At 46.5% G+C, this 23349-nt stretch overlaps 1 protein-coding gene across 1 annotated transcript; it reads right to left on the reverse strand.

Moving 5' to 3' along the window:
• Positions 1–1800: 1800 nt before the first annotated feature.
• ZNRF1 (zinc and ring finger 1) lies at positions 1801–23103 on the reverse strand. Its single transcript, XM_075189277.1, is given in 9 exon segments — positions 1801–4267; positions 5242–5331; positions 6549–6654; positions 7920–8015; positions 22510–22525; positions 22527–22574; positions 22576–22701; positions 22703–22771; positions 22773–23103. Coding segments are annotated over 8 exon segments (741 nt in total). The 5' UTR covers positions 22995–23103; the 3' UTR covers positions 1801–4267; positions 5242–5273.
• Positions 23104–23349: the final 246 nt, after the last annotated feature.

A 23349-nucleotide genomic window follows, 5' to 3' on the forward strand; every position in this document is an offset into this window, starting at 1 on the left:
ATTTTCCAAAAGAGAAAAGAAAGCCAAAACCATACAGATGCACTACAAAGTCCAACAAGATTTAACTATTTTGTGTTATTAACACTTGGTCAACATCATTGTTGCTGAGGGCACAGACTAACATGAATTAGACAGTGATATCAACAACAAAAGAAATTGTTAACATTCTGTGACTTGATAGACACTATCACAATAAGTTTAGTTCCAGGGAATAGATTAGATGTTAAAAGTGATGAAAACATGTGGTTTTGGCAAAACATTTATTGCACCTTTTAGGGGGACATGAGAAGAGAAGGTCAAGAACTAACCTGGGAATATCCACAGACTACCAGTATGAACCATCAGTTTAAGTGGCTTGAAAATGGATATAACAAATTGGAGCATTACACACACACACACACACACACACACACACACACACACACACACACACACACACAAAGACTAAGGTCACTTTGGCAGCAACTAATTAACCTACTATTATGTTGTGTTTGTTTTTGAGTGTGGGAGGAAACTGGAGCACCCGCAACCACGGGGAGAACATACAAACTACACACAGATAAGGCCATGGTCGGGAATCGAACTCATGACCCCAGTGCTGTGAGGCAGAAGTGCTAACCACTGAGCCACCGTGCTGTCCTGCAGCCAGACTGTTCCCTCTAACTGAACACACATGGACCGTTCACCACTTCAGATCAGTTATTCATTACAAAACAACTTCCTCTACAGTATAAGTTAAACACTCGGACACTTCCCCCATTCAGTCACATTACTGTAGTGTACACTACTTAACATCGCTATTCTGGAGCATCAAACACTCACTTAACTGGTGGAACCTTAGGGAAGAACGGTGTAAGAGAACATTGCACAAAATCTATATCTCCATAAAAACTGCACCGAGATGTTTGATGGGTCTTTTAACACAGTCAACGTAAGTGGTTTAATTGCATCACAATATTATAACTCGTACAGCTTCATATACCATTACACAGCTCTATTTAAGCTGCACAAACCACGTGTGCAGTTAAGTTCACGTGTACTCTGCAAAAAATTAAACAGGGATCTACATGAACTGGAAATGCTGCTAGCCTGTGGCTGTGTTAGTTCATGGTTAGCAGTAAGAAAATACCAAGTTTCAGCTTCAGGTCCATCATAACACTTCTAGAAGTTTGAAAAAAATTATTTAGTTGGTCACAGACTAAGGGAACATATCACACAGAATTATAAAGCAAAACTGACACCTCCTTGTGCTCCTATTTCATTAAAACATTGCATTTTTCACATTGCTGCTCCAGAGTTGAAGGGAGTAGAGATGAGAGGTGCAGTAACCATGATTACATCTCAAAATTAGAGGGGAATTAAATCAGATGTAATGTTTTCCATTTATCAGACAGGCCAGATATAGACTAATAAAATCCTAACGTTTGTACCAGTGTTCATCCACCCACCTTTTCTAAGATTCCATCTATTTCTCCGGCACCAAAAGCAGAATAAAATATATTGAAGTCTGTGTCCGACTTACAGAACAAAAGGATATGTTATATGGAGCCAAAGTGCAGTAGAAAATACCCAGCAATGTGAGTTTCGCCACATCCAGTATTGATCTTTCTCCTGTAACTCGTGCACATGTGAATCTATTATAATATAGGTTTTATTTTTTAACAAAATGTGTACTTGACATTTTTAAAAAGATCAATGTGGAAAAGAAAAAAAACCCCAAAAAACATCTCAGTAATGCAAAGTCAAAAGCTTCGACATTCAGACACAACGTATCGTGTAATATTATAACAGATGCCAGTGTAGACTCATTCTTTTATTTTATAACAACAGATATACAACACAGTCTAACTCAACTCCCCATCTTAGAAAATTAACAAAAAAAAATGACAAGGGGGCAAATGATGTTTGGCTTTTAGGGTCTCTCCCCAAAGTGTTTTTTTTTTTTTCTATCCAGGTCAGCAACCCCTCCCCCCACCCCCTCCCAAAAAAGGGTAATTCCAGCAGTTTTGGAGCAATAAGGATTGGAGACAGTGCAAGACTCCAACAAACCCCCCCACCCCAGGGTTAATGCCAAATATGTATACAGCAGTCTATCCCTGCTCACTTATCTATGTCTGTAGAACATGTGGAGCTCTTTTCTTTATCATTCAGACAGATTATAAAATGACTCAAGATTGGATTGTTAGATTGGCAATATTTAAGCAATTAACTTTCTGTCCATAGTAGAGGGGAAAAAAATATTTCAAAAACTTCAAGTTAAACTTTTATATATAAAATTTCAAACAAGTGCATCCTGGTCATTTGTGGATAAAAGAATTGGCAAATCATCAATTGGCATCAGCTTGTCCCCCTCTAGGTGATCAAAGCCCCTTTAAAGAGTGACAACTCCCACTTAAAAAAAATAAAATTAAAAAATACCAGCATTTACCACTAGGTGGAGACAAACTACTAAACAAAACACCCACTACAGTGTCCTTTAGTGGCCAAAATAAGGAGAAGTGAGGACGTGACAGCATCCGGGGAGGGGGAGGGGGGGGGGGGGGACTGGATCACTGGATTGGGTGTAAAAAAGGATTTTAAATTTACACTATTAAAGTCCTCAGTTAAATTCAAAAGGTGCACAACTTTATTTGGCCAAGCAGAGGACAGGGAGTCGGGGTCTATAATACAGAGCAGTATGCTGCAAGGTTCCCTAATGTTTCCCCTCTATGTGCCCCAAAGTAGACGACCGACCCCTCCCCCCCCCCCGCCCAGATTTTCAGCAAAAGGCTATAAAATTGAAAGCTACAATAGCCGCAAATCCGTCTGATTTGGCACGTGCTAGAATTTGAAGAGCATGGGCAAAACAGCAGACGTGAATCTGAAGTCTTAGTCCTGTCTACGTGCCAACGATACACCTCAATCAATGGCTTCTATGTTCTAGACTTCATTAAAGACCTGTGTGTACTGACACATGGTAACAGCCCCTCCCCCCCCTCAAATAAAGCAACTGTCCCCTTAGGTCACAATACAGTGAATTAGCAGCACCTTTTTTTTGCCCTACTGGGAGCAGAATTTAACAAGTCAAAAAAAAGAAGAAGCAAGAGCCAGAAATGGTTCCTATATGCCTGCAGGGTCTGATCCATAACCGCGATCTTCACAGACATGTAATTATTACAACGACGAGTCCGAGTATCCAGCAAGTTATATTAGTATTAACCTTCTGCGTTTATCTCCGCAGTGTAGAGCCTAATAAAGTCTCCACTGGCCATTGCAAGAGGGGATGTAGGGGAGGGGAGGGGGGGGATAGGCAATTAAAAAGGGTGGATTGCAACTAAATTTAGGGATGGGAACAGAAATCCTAAACACTGATCACCTCTGACATGTGTCGTCTGACATTATCCAGCAGAAATAATTCATTTATCCTAACTATAATATACGGGAGGGGGGTGGGGATATTGGCGCAAAAAACGAGCTTGTGGGGTAAACAGACCACCCAATGTTTCATAAAACCCAAATCCTTTAAACACAGTCACAACTGCCTCCTCGACTCTGTATCTACACCACGGGCAGGACCCTCGATCCAGACAAGGCCGTGGGTGAGCAGGACCCTCGATCCAGACAAGGCCGTGGGTGAGCAGGACCCTTCTCAGTCCGTCAGTGGTGAACATCTAGAAACCAGTATCTGGGAAGCACTGGAAAATAACCCTGGTTTAGAGAAGACACCTTGATAAGGTCACCTGCCAATAACATTAACACGCCATCAAAAATCCCCTTCACCTCCATCCCGCTACAACAGGATCCGGGCGTGCGTAGGATTCTTCTCTCCCTTAAACGCGTCATGTTCAGTGCAAATTGCCAGCAATAAAAGTCTGTCCTGGCATCACGGATTACAACGTATCCCAACGTGTTCGATAGCTGTAGAGGGATGAAAAAAAAGAGGGATATCCCTCCTTCCCGACCGGTTCAGCCCCCGGGCCCCCAACTGGCAAGAGCACAAGTAACGTTGATTTAAGACATCTCAGCGTGGCCAGCCTGGGAGGACATTAACGAGCTGCGTAAAGACGGCTCCTCTGGCTTCTCCCCCCCCCCCCGGCGCCATCTCCCCACGAGTATTTAAAGATGATGATGGGAAGAGTCTTCAGTTTGGCTTTTGGTTACTCCCCGATTCTCCGGTTTGAGGAAGGAGCGCATGAAGGAGGGGACGTGTGTGTAAAGCAGTTCAGACAACCCTGGGAGGGCACAGAATCCAGGCTCTGTGTTCCTAAAGTGGGTGAAGCCGAGTGCTCTGGAAAGAAGGAGAAGCGTCCGTAGTGTTACACAACAGATACGTACACTAACACAAAGCACATTTCAACTTACACACTTGTCTTAGAACCTTACATGGTGAAGCACAACTACTGCATAACATAACCGATACTCTGCTGAAAGGTCCCCAATTTGACGGCAGATAAGAACCACTTGGCCCATCTAGCAGTGTTCTCCCAGCACCTATTCCCCGGGTGCTCCACCCGGCTCTTGGAGCCCAAAAGAGTCCTATTATAATATAATAAACCATTGCATCTCCTATTAGATCAGGCACTATGTGACCACTACAGCCAGGGGTGTGTGTTACACTACTGACCACCAGTCTAAACACTGGCTGGTGTGGGCAATAACCTTCAACATTTTTAAGCTTTATTGCAAATTACTACAACTGCTCCCACCCGGCTGCTCCTTAATGCCACCGGGTTAGCAGCGCTTTCTGGGGAGAACACTTTCCTCATGTGCCCATTTTGTAACCTCAAACCTGATCCTTCGTTATTTGTAAGGATATCCTTATGTCTATCCCAAGCATGTTTAAATCTCTCTACTGTATTATTCTCTACCACCTCAGATGAGAGGCTATTCAACTTATCCACTACCCCATTATATTATACTGGCCCCACACCACTAAGTCACTGTGTGTAGTCTGGTAATAAACATCTCAATATAGATGGGATTATTACTGAACACCAGTGAATGTGGCAGGAAGGTGACCGCTATCATCCGGTGCATCGCCCTCAGCGGACTGAGGAAGAGCACCGGATGCTGGTCCTGACCCAAGTTGGACAACTTGTCTCTACAGTACAGGAGCAGCACCGGATACTGGATACCACCCGGGACGATGGATCATTGCTTCAGACACTGACCCTCAATCCCGGAATAAGCCACTGACAGTACAAGTATACAGATGTCTAGTAACAGGGTAACAGCATTTAGGATGGGGGGTAATGTACGTACCTTAAAAGAAAGTCAGCCAGAGCGGCTGCAGGTCAATCAGAAGGATGTTCTGGGCAACATCTGTTCACCTCAAACCAGGAATCTATACAGCTGAGGGCAGAAAGCAGAGAGCGCGTCACATACAGAACGTCCACTATGCACAATGGGAGCATTAATGACGACTGCGCAAAACAGCACCGTAACCCATAGCAACCAGACCGGCATCCTTACCATTGGCCGCTACGGGTTACAGCACCTTTCTGCGGAGTTATCCGTAGAACAGTGAGACGAGCCGACCTAGGTGACCGGTCCAGGAACATAGTTGAGACGAGAGGGGAACAAGGAAAGATTTACATCGCACCAATCGCCAAAATAAACACAACGGCAGCCATGTTGTGGACCGAACCAATATTGAGGCGAAAGTAGCAACCTCTTCACAACAGGACAGAAATACCATCGTCACACTAAGGTACACAGTGAAGGCGGCCATTTGTAGGCTAAACCAGCACGAGATCGCAGCCTAAACATGCGCTAGCGCTACCAGTACCTCATGAAACAAATATTGGTTCATCTCACAACATGGCCGCCTCCTCTGTGATGAACCAATATTTATTTCATGACGCACTGGTAGCGCTAGAGCACATTTCGGCTGCGTTCTTATGTAGATTTAGCTTAAAGAGAGTCTCCACTTTTTGTAGTTAACACATCCAGTTTGATAAGTTAGGATAGAAAGGAAACAGACAGCAGGAGAATGCATGAGGGCAGATATACATATATTATACATTCAATTACCACCTTTGCTAAGGCATCACTAAAACTTTCTGTACCAAGTTGTTCCAGCCTTTCTTGCACCAATAAAGGTATTAAAAAAAATAATAATGTAAGGACTGAGGCGTTGGCCCCTGGTCCCCAGCGGCCTTCAAAGGCTTATTCGCTGCTCCATAACTCACAAGAACCTTCACAAACTACTGTACAGGAAGCGATATAGCAGCACCCAGCCTGGGACGGATGGAAAACCTGGGCAGGAGTGACAGGGAAAGCAGGCGGCTCAGCGCAGGAAGGGTTAAGAGCTGCTCATCAGTAATTACCCCCAGGCCGGTTGTGACAGCAGACTCCAGGTTACTACAGTAACATCCACGTACACCAGGCCGAGCCCCAGGTAACCGGGACAACTAGTCACAGACACGGCACACCGGCGTTTACAGAGTGAGGTGACCACAAGCAGCCACAGTGCACAAATAACCCACACAAACTCCAGTACTCGAGTAAAAACAGAGTATGTTCAATATCAGACTGGCGATATCAGACGGAGAGAGACGCAGCGTTACCTTTTGTGGTAAATGCACAGACAGGGCAGTCTGGCGATTGTGTCCCCCTGCGAGAGGTCTTCCAGGCAGATGACGCACTCTCCCGCGTCCCTCGTCAAAACATCGTCTGCGGAGAAAGGGGAGAGAAAAGGTGCAAAACTCAGTGTCTTATACAGGGCGATAACGGGTCATGTACAGGATAATCAACACTACAGGGCAGAGACCTTCTACGTAACAGAGCAAATTACGGCTGAAAGCAGACAGTAAATTTTACATTTTGTTTTTAGAGAATATGGACTTGGTCTAGCAGGAGGGGGTAACTGACATCAGCCTGTACCAGGAAGTGGGGGTGGCATAGCTTCAAAAAGATCTATATATAACATAAGCGCAGACTGTAGCTTTCCCCATAATCCACATATTACTAAGGCTCCCTGTATGACAGTCAAGCAGAGATCACCAGGTTAAAAGGACCTTTAATAAAACTACAACTCCTGCATCTGAGAAGAGCCCTACAATAAGAAGGTGTAATATTCCCTTTGGGAAGGTGAACGGCTCTTCCTGAGCTCCGTAGAGACCCTGAATCTCCTGGACAGCCCCTTACTCCGTCAGTGTAGTGTCTCTAACACAACCACATACTGTCTCCTAAGGGAAGCTCTATAGCAGCCTGTCCTGACACGTTGTGCGAGAAACTGACACTCGCTCTGGCTCGCAGCAGGAACAGACAGACTCGTACGAATTCCTCCTGTATGAGGTAGGATCCATTTCTGGATGGGTTACTGGGTCACTACGAGTCATGTTATTGCTGCCCGAGATAGAGGCACAGCGAGACTCCGAGCGCTAAACTGGAAGACATTCATCAGCCGAGCTATTTGTAGGCTTTGTGCAGACAAGACTAGAACGAGTGACACAGATACCGTAACCAACTGGTATAGAAGCAAGAATAAAATCAGATTAAAGCCAACAGCAGTCAGTCCCTTCACAAGCAACCCAGGTCTAATCACCCCCACCCTATACATAGCCTAGGCGGGGGTCCCTGGCCATCCTGTGGCTCTCTAGGTGTTGTGTAACTACAAGTCCCAGCGTGCGCTGCCAGCAGAAAGCAGGCAGGGTAATTTCATAACACCTGAAGAGCTGCAGGCTGACCAGGCCTGCCTTAATCTGTGCCAGGGCATGCTGATACTTGTAGTTCTACCACAGCTGGAGAACACCAGGCTACTTACATCTGGCTCAGAGAGGACCCTATTGATCTATAAAAATGTCTCGGCTGCAACGTACACCAGTAAGTCATATTTAAATATCATCAGCGCAGGAAAAAAAAAGAAGAAAGAAAAAAGGAGAGTTTTAATCCTTAAGACCCCAGCGAGCGCTCCGTGGTGATGGTTTGGTACTTACCGTTATAAGACAGCCGAGGTTTGCTCAGGCACATAATAAAGTGCATCTCCATCTCATCCGAGGCCACAGACTTGGAACATATAGGACACCGGAAACCTAGGAAAAAACAAAAAACACATTTTACTCATCACCTATGAAGACCGAGATCAGGGATTTAATGGTCCATGGAAGAACTAATGGGACCGTCCTGTGAGTTTGACTATGTAAATGGACAACCAGCTCTATTTGACTCCCTAATTAGTATTTTTTCATGTTATGGCCGCACTTTGCATGTATTCCTGACGGACACGCGGCAATAAATCAAAACACGGCTCCCGGCTACTAAGACGTCAGGTCCTAGAAGGAATGGACAGCAGAACAGCACAGACACAATATGGCCTGAACAAGCACAAATAAAATACATTTCTAAATAGATTGCATCGCTGGTGCCACATAGGAGCGATCGGTCACTGCAGACACACTGGGTGAAGATCTAGCAGATATACAGCGTTATCATTTTATTAACCAATGCCAGTGGTACCTTATACCAATGAGGGAATAGCTGTATTCTTATAAATACTGGTTAAGATTGTGTAGATGATGGGTACAACTTTTTTTTTATTTTAGGATGAAAGACAATAAGAAGACAATAGTATCTTCATCAAACGTATCTCATACAAAGCTCAGACCCGGAGGTCACGTGAAGGTTGTATGGTTTCAAACCCCCCAAAACCTTTTCCCTTTAATTACAGGATGTGATCTCGCTCCCAAATCTACAGGATACAAAGGAAATCTAGGACCTTTATTAGTTTACTAGAAGCCGGAAGGTTATTAATGATCCATAAGCACGTGAGCTGGGCACCCAAGGGTTAAGATGGCTCTTAAATGAAGAATGTATCACAAATATAAAAGTCATTAATATATAACCAGCAGTTCCAAGCTTACAGTAGTAAATGCAGGACAAGAGTACATTCAAAAAGTCAATACAGACATCTAAAAGTATACAGAAGGAGCAGTCCCTGTTCAGGAGCTTACAATCTAGGGCAGCGCAGTCACGTATTTACATGGAGTGTACGTTACAGTAACGTGCTCAATGGCAAAAAAAAAAAAAAAAGTTACACTGAGTTGTTCGGAATGATGGGGTCAGATCCACAAACGTCCCTTGGACTTGTTTAGGATGAGGAACAAATCTTTATTCTATTGCACAGAAATACCATCTGCCAGACCTCTCTCCTGACCAGTGTGTTTCAGTTTTGAGGACCTGAGGCTCAATCTAGTTGTTTTGGACCAATCTCCCCCCATCTACTGCATTTATTTATTTGCTGTGATTTTAATCTGGCTCATTAGGGCTGCAAATCCCAGCTGACACCAATTTGAACAAAAATGACTAAAAAGCAACACGGTCAATGATCCGTACTGCCCGGGTGAGAGGTCATTGGGAGACCAGATGAAAGGCAGTCAGTCCATACTAGTCCTTATAGACCTCTGCAATTTGACACATGCAGCCTTAGATGCCAGATTGATGCCATGCGTCATAGGCAGCAACAAGGACCTAATGCCTAGGGCAGTTATCCTTTGCCCTTTATATAGGCACGGAGAGCGTATGGCGCCCAGTGACCCATTTCTCCTTGCGCAGGATGCCCTCTGAAGCTAACCACCGAATGTGACGCCAGACTTGTCTAACCAGCAGCTGCAGTACAAAATCACAGGGCGAGAGTGGTCCGCTAGGTTTCTATGACATTTCACACTAAGGGGGGGGGGGGGGGATAATAAGGGTCCTGCAGCTGTGACTTCCCCCGCTGGCAGCCTGACACACTTCTATGCCGAGGAAACCGCTTCCCGGTGGGGTTTTAACTGACATCCTGTTTCATTCCAAACTCTTGTGTGTTAGTGAAACAGCTGTTCCCCGTCCTCTGCAGATCTTCCACGTACGGCTGCTGCAGGAAGCAGCGACAGGAACAGGCCACCCCGCGGTGGTAACCAAACGGCCGCCAGATACAGCGCACCAGGGGAAACCGCACAGCCGAGCCGTAAAACGCGCTAATATCTGCTGCTCTTCACTCCACCGTGTACAGCAGGGCCTGGCCAACCTGTGGCTCTCCAGGTGTCGTGAAACTACAAGTCCCAGCATGCCCTGAGAGCCAATAACCAGGAGATAGCTGGCAGTGCATGCTGGGACTTGTAGTGTCAGCACCTGAAGAAATACAGGTTGGCCAGGCAGGAGATGGGCGGAGGTTGAGGACACCTGGAAAGCAGTCAGACGAGATAGTCGGCATCAGACAGGTGCTTTATTTAAATGTGTCACTAGGGTGAGACATGAGATGGGCAGCGGACACGCATGTACGGTGACACGCAGCTTACGTGATGACTGTTAATGTAAAGGGCTTAATCACCAAAAGATCAGAAAGTGCCGCAGGGCAGAAGTACAGACAATGCAGGAATAAGGAACACACGTAATCTGTACACAACGGCAGCCTAACATGGAGCCAATCAGCAGGAGCCGAAGAGACAGCGCTATATATATATATATATATATATATATATATATATATATATATATATATATATATATATATATATATATATATATATATATATATATATATATCTCACGTTCAGCTCTCTTTATAAAGGTCAGATACACAGTTTGTCTTCACAACTTTATTCTTCTACATATATGAAGTTTGTCAAGTCTGAGCCATCGTTTTGCTTCATGAAACATCAAATTAAATAGCCATAAAGTGGAGCGGTGACCTTAATAGGAAATCTCTTAAAGGTGGGTAAGTCTACCCAAGGCCACCGTTTTATGGGTTGGGTCAATATACAGATCACCACTGAGGCACTGTGTGCCTCACACCTCAGAGCTCGTAATGAATCGATAAGCTACGTTCACATGAATATTGGAGCAGCGCACAAAACAGCTGCCTCCGTTGTGCGTAGAGGATCGTTCTAGAGCGTCGATATTTACTATAATTAGCGCTCGCCGTTCAACACCGACTGAACCGAGAAGCCGGATGGCACATTTTATTATATATCAGAGTCAGCCTTGGCGATTGTGCCATGCTGAACGACCAGCGGACGGACAGAATAATCCGAGTATTAACGTTTTGTCAGTAAATGGCGTAATAGTTTCACAACCAGAAATATACTAAACCTCATTTATTTTTTTTAACAGCCAGGACATCAATTGTCACAATCCACAGTTCTGAACAATGTGCTATTATATAAAGCCGGTATCATTGTACAGAACTAGGCGTTAGCTCTGTCAAAGATTATTCTACTAAACTGAACATGGATAAAATTGAGCCAACATTCAAAACAAAACCCCTTCAGAAGAAAAATTGTAATCCTTTTTATTTCTAATGGAACCTTTGCAAACTGTTTGACTATCAATACAAATATTAGCTTTTATTCTTGGTTAAATAAAGTATTTTTCTAGGACGATAGAGCCATTTAAGCATAAGTTTTATATTTACATTAAATCAAATCTTGGCACCATTATGGGCTATTTTTGTAGAAGAGCCCAGTTAGTAAACATCAGCCAGAGATATATTGTATGAGCACAAAGCAGCTACCAAAAGGTAAATGGGACAAGTGACTCCCAGAGGATTTACAATGAGATATTTACATAATAACGTGTACAGGAACGTGTAGAATATAAACACATCCAATGTTCTGGTTGTCTTCAGATCTGTTCTAAAGGTGATTTAATCATTTCTACCCCAAACCTATCCGCTCCCTCCCCTTCCATACTGTAGAATCTAACAGATATCAATTTATGACTAATTCTAGAAGCGGAGACACCAGTATGACATTGAGTAATTACAGTTCCCAAACCTCCAGGGCTCAAGCTGGTCACACACAGAGGGATATCGGGTAATTAAGTTGTCGGATAAACTTATAAGCAATCTTAATCACAATTCAGACATACGGTATACAGACCTAGCCCGGTGTTCAGGCCAAAAAACAAAACAAAACAAAAAAACCTGTGTGCAGGTACCCAAATCAAATCTGAGGATTCATTTTTTTTTTGGAGGGGTGGCTAAGTGGTTGGGCCGCACAGTGGCTTAGTGGTTAGTACTTCTGCCTCACAGCACTGGGGTCATGAGTTCGATTCCCGACCATGGCCTTATCTGTGTGGAGTTTGTATGTTCTCCCCGTGTTTGCGTGGGTTTCCTCCGGGTGCTCCGGTTTCCTCCCACACTCCAAAAACATACTGTTAGGTTAATTGGCTGCTATTAAATTGACCCTAGTGTGTGTGTGTGTGTGTGTGTGTGTGTGTGTGTGTGTGTGTGTGTGTGTGTGTGTGTGTGTGTGTGTGTGTGTTAGGGAATGTAGAATGTAAGCCCCAATGGGGCAGGGACCGATGTGAGCGAGTTCTCTGTACAGCGCTGAGGAATTAGTGGCGCTATATAAATAAATGGTGATTATGTTATCCCCCATTACTAAAGCTCTGCTCATTTCCTCCCCCCATTTTGTCCCACAGCGGTGCAGAGAAAAACGAGCAGAGATTTCTTACCGTCATAGGCGGAAATGTGCGCATTCGAACATGTAGGCGCAGTTCGGTGGCACCGCGCACTGCGTTGAATCCCCCCCATAGAAGTACTACCGTGACAATCAGTGTACGATACGCGTTAAGCGAGATCCTCATCACTTAACTGAACAAAGTGTTTAGAGCATCTTACCTGCCCCAGTAATGTATACACAAATCAGTCATTACTACCCTGAAGTTTAACTAGGGGGCGAGAGAAAAATCTACAGGAGCTTTGCATGTTTGTTAATGACTCATCACAAGGTTTCTGGGGTGTAGAAGGATAGTAAATTAGGACATTGTATCAGTCGTACAGAAACGCACGTGGTAACAATGTAACAGAACAAGACTTTCTACTCCAAGGAGACGCAGAGACATTGTAACGAGCTACGGTTAGCGACAGAACACAATCACTGGCATTATTCTGCACAGGACAAGTTCTGCAGCCGTATAATTAGATGACGGGCGGTAATGGAATCCGTGTACCCAATATACATCCTGTGCAGGGCTGAGACTTTCTTAGATGACTTTACGAATAACCAAAGGGCAGAAACTGGAGATAAAAATAGGCCCCGCTCTCCAGAGCTCAGTAAGATATTCACAACACACCCTCAGTATCTGGACTAGAGAACATCGCTGCATTATAGACAAGTCAGAGGTGCGGAGAGACATTATCTAGCTGTGATTAATGCGGTTTATAGGAGTCATATGCACTGGAGAGAGGATACAGCAGGGGGGGGTAGAGAAATGTAAAGAAAGGAAACTACCAGCCCCCACCCTTTATGTCTAATGAAACTTCACACATTAACCAGTTTCCTGTCCTGTCATTTCTAGTTAAAACATCTCAGACTTTCATTTTCAGCAAAGCAACTACTGAAATGGGCCTCCCCCCCCCCACACTTTATACAAGTTGGATTTTAATTTTACTGATAAATATCTACAGGCTGCAACATCAGTCAATCGACCGTGATCCCCTCGAAATATAGGATCAATCGGTCGTGTCGGAAACAGACCACACATGGCCAGTTGTCTTGTGTACACGGACACAACAGTCCGATTTGGTGCAAATCGTTCGTCAGTTTGGGAGTTTCTTAGTTCTTATTTCCCAGCCACAGAGACAATCACTTCCTGAGAACTTATCACATGCGGAGAATCTAGACCCAGATTACGTAAGAAGTAGATTGTTCAATGTATATTACACTTTTTTTTTCATGGAATTTAAGTAGATATATGCCTGTAACAGCTTGATAAATTATCCATTGTGCCTTTGATATTCGATAGGGCCGCATTTCTATTTGATATTCGATAGAGACAGCATTTGATATCCAACATCCCCCCTAATTAAGTCATTATTGATGACGAAACGCGTTGGGCCCCATCACAGCAAAGCATTGTATCTAGCTACGCCTTCTGCCGTCACGGAATTCCCTCTGCCGCTCAGTCAAGCGAGCTGCGTTTGAACAGTGGTCTATGGAAACTGGCTGTTGCTCAATCGGGAGAAGTGTTGAGCCAATGGAGAACTTGGAGAAGCAGGAGGACCAATACGAGTTTCTCAGCAAAGGGTAGTTATGAACAGCAACGTGTGGTTCTTCAGCTGTCCTGCAACAAACAACTCGCCAGAAGATGGAAGGGCATGCTGGGATTTATAGTTCCATAGCAGCTGGAAATTCACTGGTTGCAAATCTCTCCCCAACTCCCACAGGAGAAACGAATACATTGGACGACTAACTTGTTCTGCAAAACATAAATCCTGAAAGTGCAGCTCTGTATTGTTCTCTGCTGTCCCTGCCCGGCTCCGTGTGATCACTGAAGCCTTCAATTCATCACACAACCTTAACTATAATTACACAGATTAACCCAACTTCCCGGCCCAGCCCTGATGAAAGGACAGGGCAGACTGAGGATCACCACCTCTGCCTGGGGCCTTACGGTAGCCGCTGACCTCCAGTTAGTGCCCTAGAGGCCAAGCGGTGACCAGACAATCGCCCAAAATAAACTCCACAAGCCAGATCTACAGAGACAGCTGGCAAGCGGAGGGTTAACCTCTTCCATCCCCACCTGGGTTTATGATGTGTTAAAGGACAGGTGATTAAAGAGCTGTCTGACAACAATGGACGGCTGTGTGTTACTAAGCCCAGTAAGATGCAGGAAATAACTGGCATATCACTAACTGCACACACAGGGGAAGGTTCACCAGCTTTAAGGATGGCATCAGATCCTACCAGGACAGTGCCCTATAGACGGGACGGTACTTCTGCGTTCTGCGAAGGAGGGGTGAGGAGCTTTGATAGAGATATGTTTTTATATTTAAAAACAAAATAAAAATCTATCTCCATATTGTCAGTAACCCTATTAAAAAGGACTCCGCAGGGCGCCTTTGTGGCCGATAGCAGAGGACAATAGCAGCAAAAGATTTAGATAACAAGATTACATACGTCACTATGGGAGACTTTACACTTGTGAACGCTGCAAGATGTCTTTTTATAACACGTGTGTAATGCATTATCTTTTCCGCAACCCTTTATAGGATGCCGGCTCGGCAGCGCAAGAACAATTCTACGCAAATCTGGTCAGCTTACGGACCCAAGTCTGTAGAAATACGATTCAACAACGGAGAACGCAGCATTTGTGTAGGACTAGCTCTACTGTACTGAAAGCACAACTAAGGCACAGACTCCAATGTTTGTGTTCATAAACTAACCCGGTCCTGCCATCTATGGAGCCTGATACCCGCCTAGGGAATAAGTCACTGACCTTAACGTGATCAATTCTTACCCAAATTGACGCTCGGACACCCCACACTTAATATAGAGCAGTCACCTATACAAGGTGAAGACAACCATATTGTGGGGATAAACCAATAGACTTCAGAATGCAGTTTATCCTTCCACAGGTACACGGAGATGCCAGATATTGGTTCAGCAATGGCTGCCACCGCCGAATGCAGGTGAACTTTAAATACACAGCAGCCTATGGCTCGACTGAGCATTATTCTGAACACTTCTCTGGATGTTATGTCACACCGAGAAGCCCCATCTATCCCTTGATGAAACAAATGTTCTTTATGAAAGTCTGCACCAAACCGTTTTATGCCCAAAAAAAAAATAAAAAAATCCTTTAAACCCTATAATTAGCAAACAACCCATTAAATGCTAAACAAAAAGCTGAGCTGAAACCGTTGGATTAGTCCTGAAATTAGTTTGCAGCTGTAAAATAAAATCCCTGGGTATACGAGACACAGAAAGAACAGGTCTGCTTAATGGGCTCAGGACTGGAAGTAAAACATTGGCAAACTTATAAATGTGGTTTTAGTTCCAACCACATACGTTGATGGGTGCAACACTCCGCAGCTGTTGTACCCCTTTAAATTAGAGATGCTCACTGACCCCCGTGAACTGGTTTTGGATCTGGATTAGCTTTGTGTCTTGTTAAACCACCCTTGTGTGTTTTGTTTAGAAAAAAATCCTAAAATATGCTAAATTCAGATATTTTTGCTCTTTTTTTGTTCCTACATTATTATTAACCTCAATAACACTAATTTCAAGTCAATTTCAGTCAATTTTGACCACCTCACAGGTCACAGTATTATTGTCATACACTTTCGGACAAATACTGCAGTGACCTGGCTGGACGGTAAGCGACAGAGCAATGACACCAACACAAAGCAGTTCCTAGCACATCTAGGACACATTGGCACACAGCAGTGGCAGAAAAGAAAAATGGTGCAAGATGGAACGGTCCTTGGAACCAAAAAATCGTGAGATCCGACAATTGATGGGAGGTCCTGCATTAAACCACTCACCCACAAATAAGACTTAGGGGTATATTTACTAAACTGCAGGTTTGAAAATGTGGAGATGTTGCCTATAGCAACTAGATTATAGCTGTGATTTTGTAGAAAGTACTAAATAAATAACTAGAATCTGATTGGGTGCTATAGGCAACATCTCCACTTTTTTTAAAACCCGCAGTTTAGTAACTATACCCCTTAGAGAGCAGAATTCGTCCCCTGGGACAGATATGTACCATCAATGTTTAGTTCCATCTCTGCAGGAACCTCCACAGATCCTGGTTAGTACGAGGTGCGTGTGAAAGTGTCGGTGGAAAGATGTCAGCACTGATCACGAGTTTATGGAAATATTCCCCAGCCAAGGACAACAGTTATAATAAGCTTTGTGACACCTGTTCCTTTACAAGCCAATAGCACCATGATTTCCACTACAACAGACCTTGTAACTTTGGATGTGAACTTAACCTTTCCCAGCGGAGAGACACACACTGTGTATTGTGCACGGTTTACTGGTTAAAAGATCCAAGATCCCGACTTTACAAGGGCTGGACTGGTGTCATGACCAGTAAACCCTTTACACAAACGTTCTCTGATCACTAGACTATGATTACATACTGCGATATCTTCCCAATCGTCTGGCCTGAGAATATTACCATGTGCCAGACCAGTGATTAAAGCACCAGGATTGACTGTGGAGAGCAACAAATGCATTCACGGACCAAACATGCTGGTGACCGTTTAATGTAGAGAGTCCGCTACTGGGGTAAAGGGAGAATTGGAACTAAACAAAAATGAGATTAGATGGCGGTGTCAACAGTTATAGGAGATACATAATGTATAGATGAGCTTCACTGATTATTTAACACTTTAAAATCCCCGACAGATTAGGCTGGTGCCTTAAGCTGGGTACACACTACACGGTTTTTGTCCAATAATCGGCTAAATCAGCCGACATACTTCCGCTCGTTCAAAAGTCGGGTCAGTGTGTGGCAGTGACACGATGGTCAAAAGTCTGCCCAAATGGACGATTGTCAGCTCATTTGGTTGGTCGTACCGTTTAATATTATCGTTCCAATCTCGTTTCCGCTGTGTAGTGTGTATAACCTTCCGACCGATCCACAACAGTGAGTACGAAATTACAGTCATTGCTCACGACAACATGGCTGTAAAAAGTCGCTAAAGGGACGTCCGCTCTTCCCTTTATCGTCCTAAACAAGGCTAGTGTGTATGCAGTCCATGGACCGAGCGATCGGAACATCGATCACATGTAAGATCGATCGGCATAAAAAGTTGGTGGAAAATTCTGTAGTGTGTACCCAGCTTAACTTTTGGGAGTCATTTGTATTGAGGTCAACGGATCTTTCCTGGCTTCTATCAAGATATTTAAAATTGTAAAGCAGTTCCCATTATTATTTTTACATTTCTTTAAAGTACAAGAGACAGAGTGGACATTCCCAACCCCCCACCAAAAACCAGCAGTGGAGAATTGTGCAACAATAAAAGAGAGAATGTGTATTTCCTCTTGTGTAATCCTGGGAATTTATACGAACTCTGTCAGTCAGTTCCAGTACATGCCGATAGATTATTATTATATATATCAGGATGACATGCAGTATTATATGATAGTTTTTCGATTAGTCATTTCACTACGAGTTATGAAAACAAAACCCTCCCGATTAGATTTTGTGCAACATTCTTTTTAAATTCAATAAAAAAAAAAAAAAATCCCCTTTCCTCTAGGGACCATCCAGGCATTTATTTGCACAAGAAACCAAAACTCTTCTTAGCCCACATGCTCTCAATTTCCAACAGCTCAACAAGACGACGATGTTCTCTTCCCGGAATAGACACAAGCGACGCACAATCATGGACGCACAAGGAAGAAACGGTGTCATCACACAACACATGGCGGCACAACAGGGAAACGGAATGGAATAATGTTGTATCATCAGAATAGAGACATTTATCCCCCCCTATCAGCACGGACCAGGGCGATGCTTTATAAGAAATAAAGAAGTTTATAGCGTTGGACTACGGCCTACAACTTGCCAATTTTATAAAGAGGGACTCTGGACAGACCGTAACTCTTGAATGTGCATGTTCCCTTTCTCACAAATAGTAAAACCACTGACAACCAATGCCCAGGAAGCCCACGGTTAAATTTCCCCCCCTGCCAGCCACACGAAACCTTTGGAGGTTAAAAATCTTCCAAACTGCCCCTTGTTGGGTCAGACAAGAGATACGACTATCTGGAGTCAAGTCAGGTGACAGCGACAATAATTCCTCCAAAGTCGCAGTGGTTCTCACAATAATATGGGGCCTAATAAATCTCCCAAGAGGTTTAAATCCCCCGAACACTGCAGTTTGCTTGCCTTTCCAAACAACAATGGCTATTATTAAGAGGATGGCAGCAGCTATCAGAGCCTTTCTGATCACAAATCCAGTCCCCATAGTCTCTATGGGGACTGCAGTTATACCAATATATCAAGTTCCTGAAATTCAGAGCTTAACCCCAACAGCTAATGTCAGATGAAGACAGCGCTAGCTAGGTTTATGGGAAGACGTTGGAGAAGGATCTTAGGATCCCTCCCGGCAGGCTTTGCGCCCCCCCCCCCCCCCCATCACAAATTCAGCCTGGCCATAGGTACCCCTAAGCAAGAGATCTCTAATCAGCGTTCTCCCCAGAAAATGTCGCCAGCCGGGGTACCATTAAGTAGCCGCCATGTGGGAGCAGCTGTAATAATTTGCAATAATATTGAACAATGTTGGAGGTTATTGCCCACACCAGCCAGGGTGATCAAAGCGGTGGTCAGTGGTGTAACACACACTGCTGGCTGTAATGCTCAATCTAATAGGGGAAACCAAAGGTTTATTCTATTATAATAGGACTCTGTTGGACTCCAAGAGCCGGGTGGAGCACCTGGGAATAGGTGCTGGAGAGAACACATCACTTTACTACAGATTATTCGCTGTCCTGGCAAATATCATTTTAATAAATTATTAATTTGTCTTATCATTGCAATAAGAAATAATGACCAACGTGAGCAATATGCGATAGACCCCTGTATGTGCCAGGGTAAAGGACAATATGTGGCATTATGAGTTTTGCCAGAACAGGTAAGGTTTGGTCTGGACGGCTGGTGAAGTGGAGGAGGACAGAGTTACTTTAAATACAGGCTAAACATAGGTAGAAAAGATACTGGTACTGATACTGGTATAACACAAAATGCTGTGTCTAAGATCTGCCGCCATAGGACAAACCCATAGACAACCTCACTACACTAAGAGGGAGAACACTAGTGATCTGGGGGAGGGCAGTGCACAGTAACTGTGTGGAGGATGCAGGAAGCAGATATGTGCGTGGTTAGATGTCCCAGCACCGAGGACCGATAGGAAACCACGAGGCTACGCAGACGCATCTGTGCAGAGCGTTAACGGGTTACCATGCAGAACATGTGGCAATCAGAGACACACCACATAAATCAACAACCAGGCTCCCCGCTTGTGTTACGTCACACGTGACCTTATTACACGAGGAGATACAACATATCCATCCCTGATTGTAAGCAATGGGCACAGTGCTCCAGTACAAGGTTGTACACAACTTACTGTGAGGCCTGAAGTTGGCGACCGTGGACTAGAGACCCCCTTCCCCGTCCCAAACCCCAAACTGAATAGTGTCAGCTTCAAAAACACCCGTCGTTTACCCACAGTGGAGCAAACTGTACTGTGGACTGAAACCGATATTAGGCCTTTCTGAGAGGCATGGGGCACTGTTCCTAGTGAATAGTTAAGTTACATGGTCAAGACAACTAGTTTAATAAAATGCATTTTACTTATAGATCCCTATAACATCTTAGATTGTAGATTTAAGGTTATGCAGCCAAAGGTGTGATGTAAATGAATAAACATTCTTGTGTCAGTCATCATGGCGCAACTTGTAGTAATGACATACGCGTGATCCTGTACCGCATCGGGCCAATGGAATGGCAATACATAGAGGGGAGAGGAGGTTGGAATGAATATATATATAATATATATATATATATATATATATATATTATATATATATATATATATATATATATATATATACACACACACATACACACAGTATGTAAATATATGTTCGATTGATCATAAATGATGGCAGTGCTATGTGATATTGATATAGAGTATGTGATATTAGTGTGAGATATATACAAGGATAGGTCTAGATAAATAAGATAAGATACTGTACACACAGATATATAGGAGACACTTGATACAGAGTATATACATAGCAGGTAGGTGCACACGGGATTATTTAAGAATCAGGGGTAAAGGTGATAGCGAAGTAGTGAGGAAAAAGGAGACACAGGGGGTGGGAAGGTATCTGGGGGTCAGAGGTATAAACGGTGGGCAAATCAGGAGGGGGCAGGTATCCGGAGAACAGAGGTGCACATGGGGGGGGGGGTAGTATCAGGAGGTTAGCAGGTATTTGGGGGACAGAGGCATGCACACACAATAGGGAGCAGGTATCATGGGATAGAAGCACACATGTGATGGTGGTGTAGGGGGAGCTATCAGGAGGGCATAGTTATAAAGGGGGCCCCGAGACATGTGGAGGGAGTATCAGGAAGGGGGCAGGTATCAGGGGTACAGAGGTAGCACACACACACAGTGGGGGGCAGTACCATGGAGTGGGGCAGTACACACACAGTAAGGGGCACATATAGAGATTGGGGCAGGTACCAGGGAGTGGGGAAGGGGCAGCACACACAGGGGGGCAGGTACCAGGGGTACAGAGGTAGCACACACAGTGGGGGGCAGTTACCAGGGAGTGGGGCAGGGGTAGCACACAGGGGGGGGGGGCAGGTACCAGGGGTAGAGGTAGCACACACAGTGGGGGGCCAGTTACCCAGGGAGTGGGGCAGGGGTAGCACACACAGGGGGGGGGGGGGGCAGGTACCAGGGGTAGAGGTAGCACACACAGTGGGGGGCAGGTACCAGGGAGTGGGGCAGGGGCAGCACACACAGGGGGGCAGGTACCAGGGGTACAGAGGTAGCACCACACAGGGGGGGGGGGGCAGGTACCAGGGAGTGGGGCAGGGGCAGCACACACAGGGGGGGGCAGGGTACCAGGGGTACAGAGGTAGCACACACAGTGGGGGGCAGTTACCAGGGAGTGGGGCAGGGGCAGCACACACGGGGGGGGGGGGGCAGGTACCAGGGGTACAGAGGCAGCACACACCAGTGGGGGGCAGTTACCAGGGGTGGGGCAGCTCACACAGGGGGGGGGCAGGTACCAGGGAGTGGGGCAGGGGCAGCACACACGGGGGGGCAGGTACCAGGGGTACAGAGGTAGCACACACAGTGGGGGCAGTTACCAGGGAGTGGGGCAGCACACACAGGGGGGCAGGTACCAGGGGTACAGAGGTAGCACACACAGGGGGGGGGGGGGGCAGGTACCAGGGAGTGGGGCAGGGGCAGCACACACAGGGGGGGGCAGGTACCAGGGGTACAGAGGTAGCACACACAGTGGGGGGCAGTTACCAGGGAGTGGGCATGGGCAGCACACACAGGGGGGGGGGGGAGGTACCAGGGGTACAGAGGCAGCACACACAGGGGGGGGGGGCAGGTACCAGGGAGTGGGGCAGGGGCAGCACACATGGGGGGGGGGGGGCAGGTACTAGGGAGTGGGGCAGGGGCAGCACACACAGGGGGGTGGGGGCAGGGGCAGCACACACAGGGGGGGGGGGCAGGTACCAGGGGTACAGAGGTAGCACACACAGTGGGGGGCAGTTACCAGGAGTGGGGGCAGGGGCAGCACACACAGGGGGGGCAGGGTACCAGGGGTACAGAGGTAGCACACACAGTGGGGGGCAGTTACCAGGAGTGGGGCAGGGGCAGCACACACAGGGGGGCAGGTACCGGGGGTACAGAGGTAGCACACACAGTGGGGGGCAGTTACCAGGGAGTGGGGCAGGGGCAGCACCACACAGGGGGGCAGGTACCGGGGGGTACAGAGGTAGCACACACAGTGGGGGGCAGTTACCAGGGAGTGGGGCAGCTCACACACAGGAAGGAGGGGCGGGGGGCAGTTACCAGGGAGTGGGGCAGGGGCAGCACACACAGGGGGGCAGGTACCAGGGGTACAGAGGTAGCACACACAGTGGGGGGCAGTTACCAGGGAGTGGGGCAGGGGCAGCACACACAGGGGGGCAGTTACCAGGGAGTGGGGCAGGGGCAGCACACACAGGGGGGCAGGTACCAGGGGTACAGAGGTAGCACAGGGGCAGCTCACTCACCGCTCTGGGCTCCGATCCCACCTGGGGGCCAGCTGCAGGGTGTCGGTGAGGGAGGCCCGGGGGCCCCAGGTACAGGCCCCCCCGGCCCTCCTCGGCCCCGGAGCTGCCTCCTCTGTCGGGGTCGGGCCCTGCCCGGTACAGGCCGAAGGGGAGGCCGGGGGCCGGGGGCTCCAGGCCGGACACCGAGGAGACCGGAGCGGCTCCGCAGCCCCATAGCTCCGCCCGGCCGGTAGTGTCCGTAGTGTGAGGCCGGAGGGACCGAGGGAGTCATCCGAGGACACCCCGGGGAACTGCGCCCGGGAGCGGGCGGCCCGAGCTCTGCTTACCCCCCATGGGGCGGGGACACGGGGCAGTACTGGGGTGCTGGGGAGCGGCTCCTGGGCTGTGGCCCCTGGGAGGGGAGCGGTGGGGGCCCCTTGTTCAGGTCTCCGGGGTGACTGGTCATCAGACCTGTCCCCGTCTACAGCTGGGGTAACTAGTGTCATGGCTGGCCTCTATCTGCCCCCTGGATCTCCGATCTGCCCCCGTCCCCGGGAGCTGCTTGCCTCCGTCTGACTCTGCTTGTTGCTGGCTGTAACAATAGCTGCGGCCAGTGCGCATGCGGCCGTCCCCCTCCCTTTAACCCTTCACAGCCCCCTCCCTGCCCGTGGATTAACCCCTTACCCCACCGCCTTCCTCTCCCTGCACCATGTATTAACTCTTTCCCCAGCTCCCTTCTCACCTACCCCATATATTAACCCAGTGTTGGCTGACCTGTGACACTCCAGGGTGTTCTGAAACTACAAGTCCCAGCATGCTTGCCAATATATAGCAGCTTATTGCTGGAAGGGGTATGCTGGG

This window comes from Mixophyes fleayi, chromosome 10 (assembly GCF_038048845.1).
Source record: "Mixophyes fleayi isolate aMixFle1 chromosome 10, aMixFle1.hap1, whole genome shotgun sequence".
Taxonomy (NCBI): Eukaryota; Metazoa; Chordata; class Amphibia; order Anura; family Limnodynastidae; genus Mixophyes; species Mixophyes fleayi.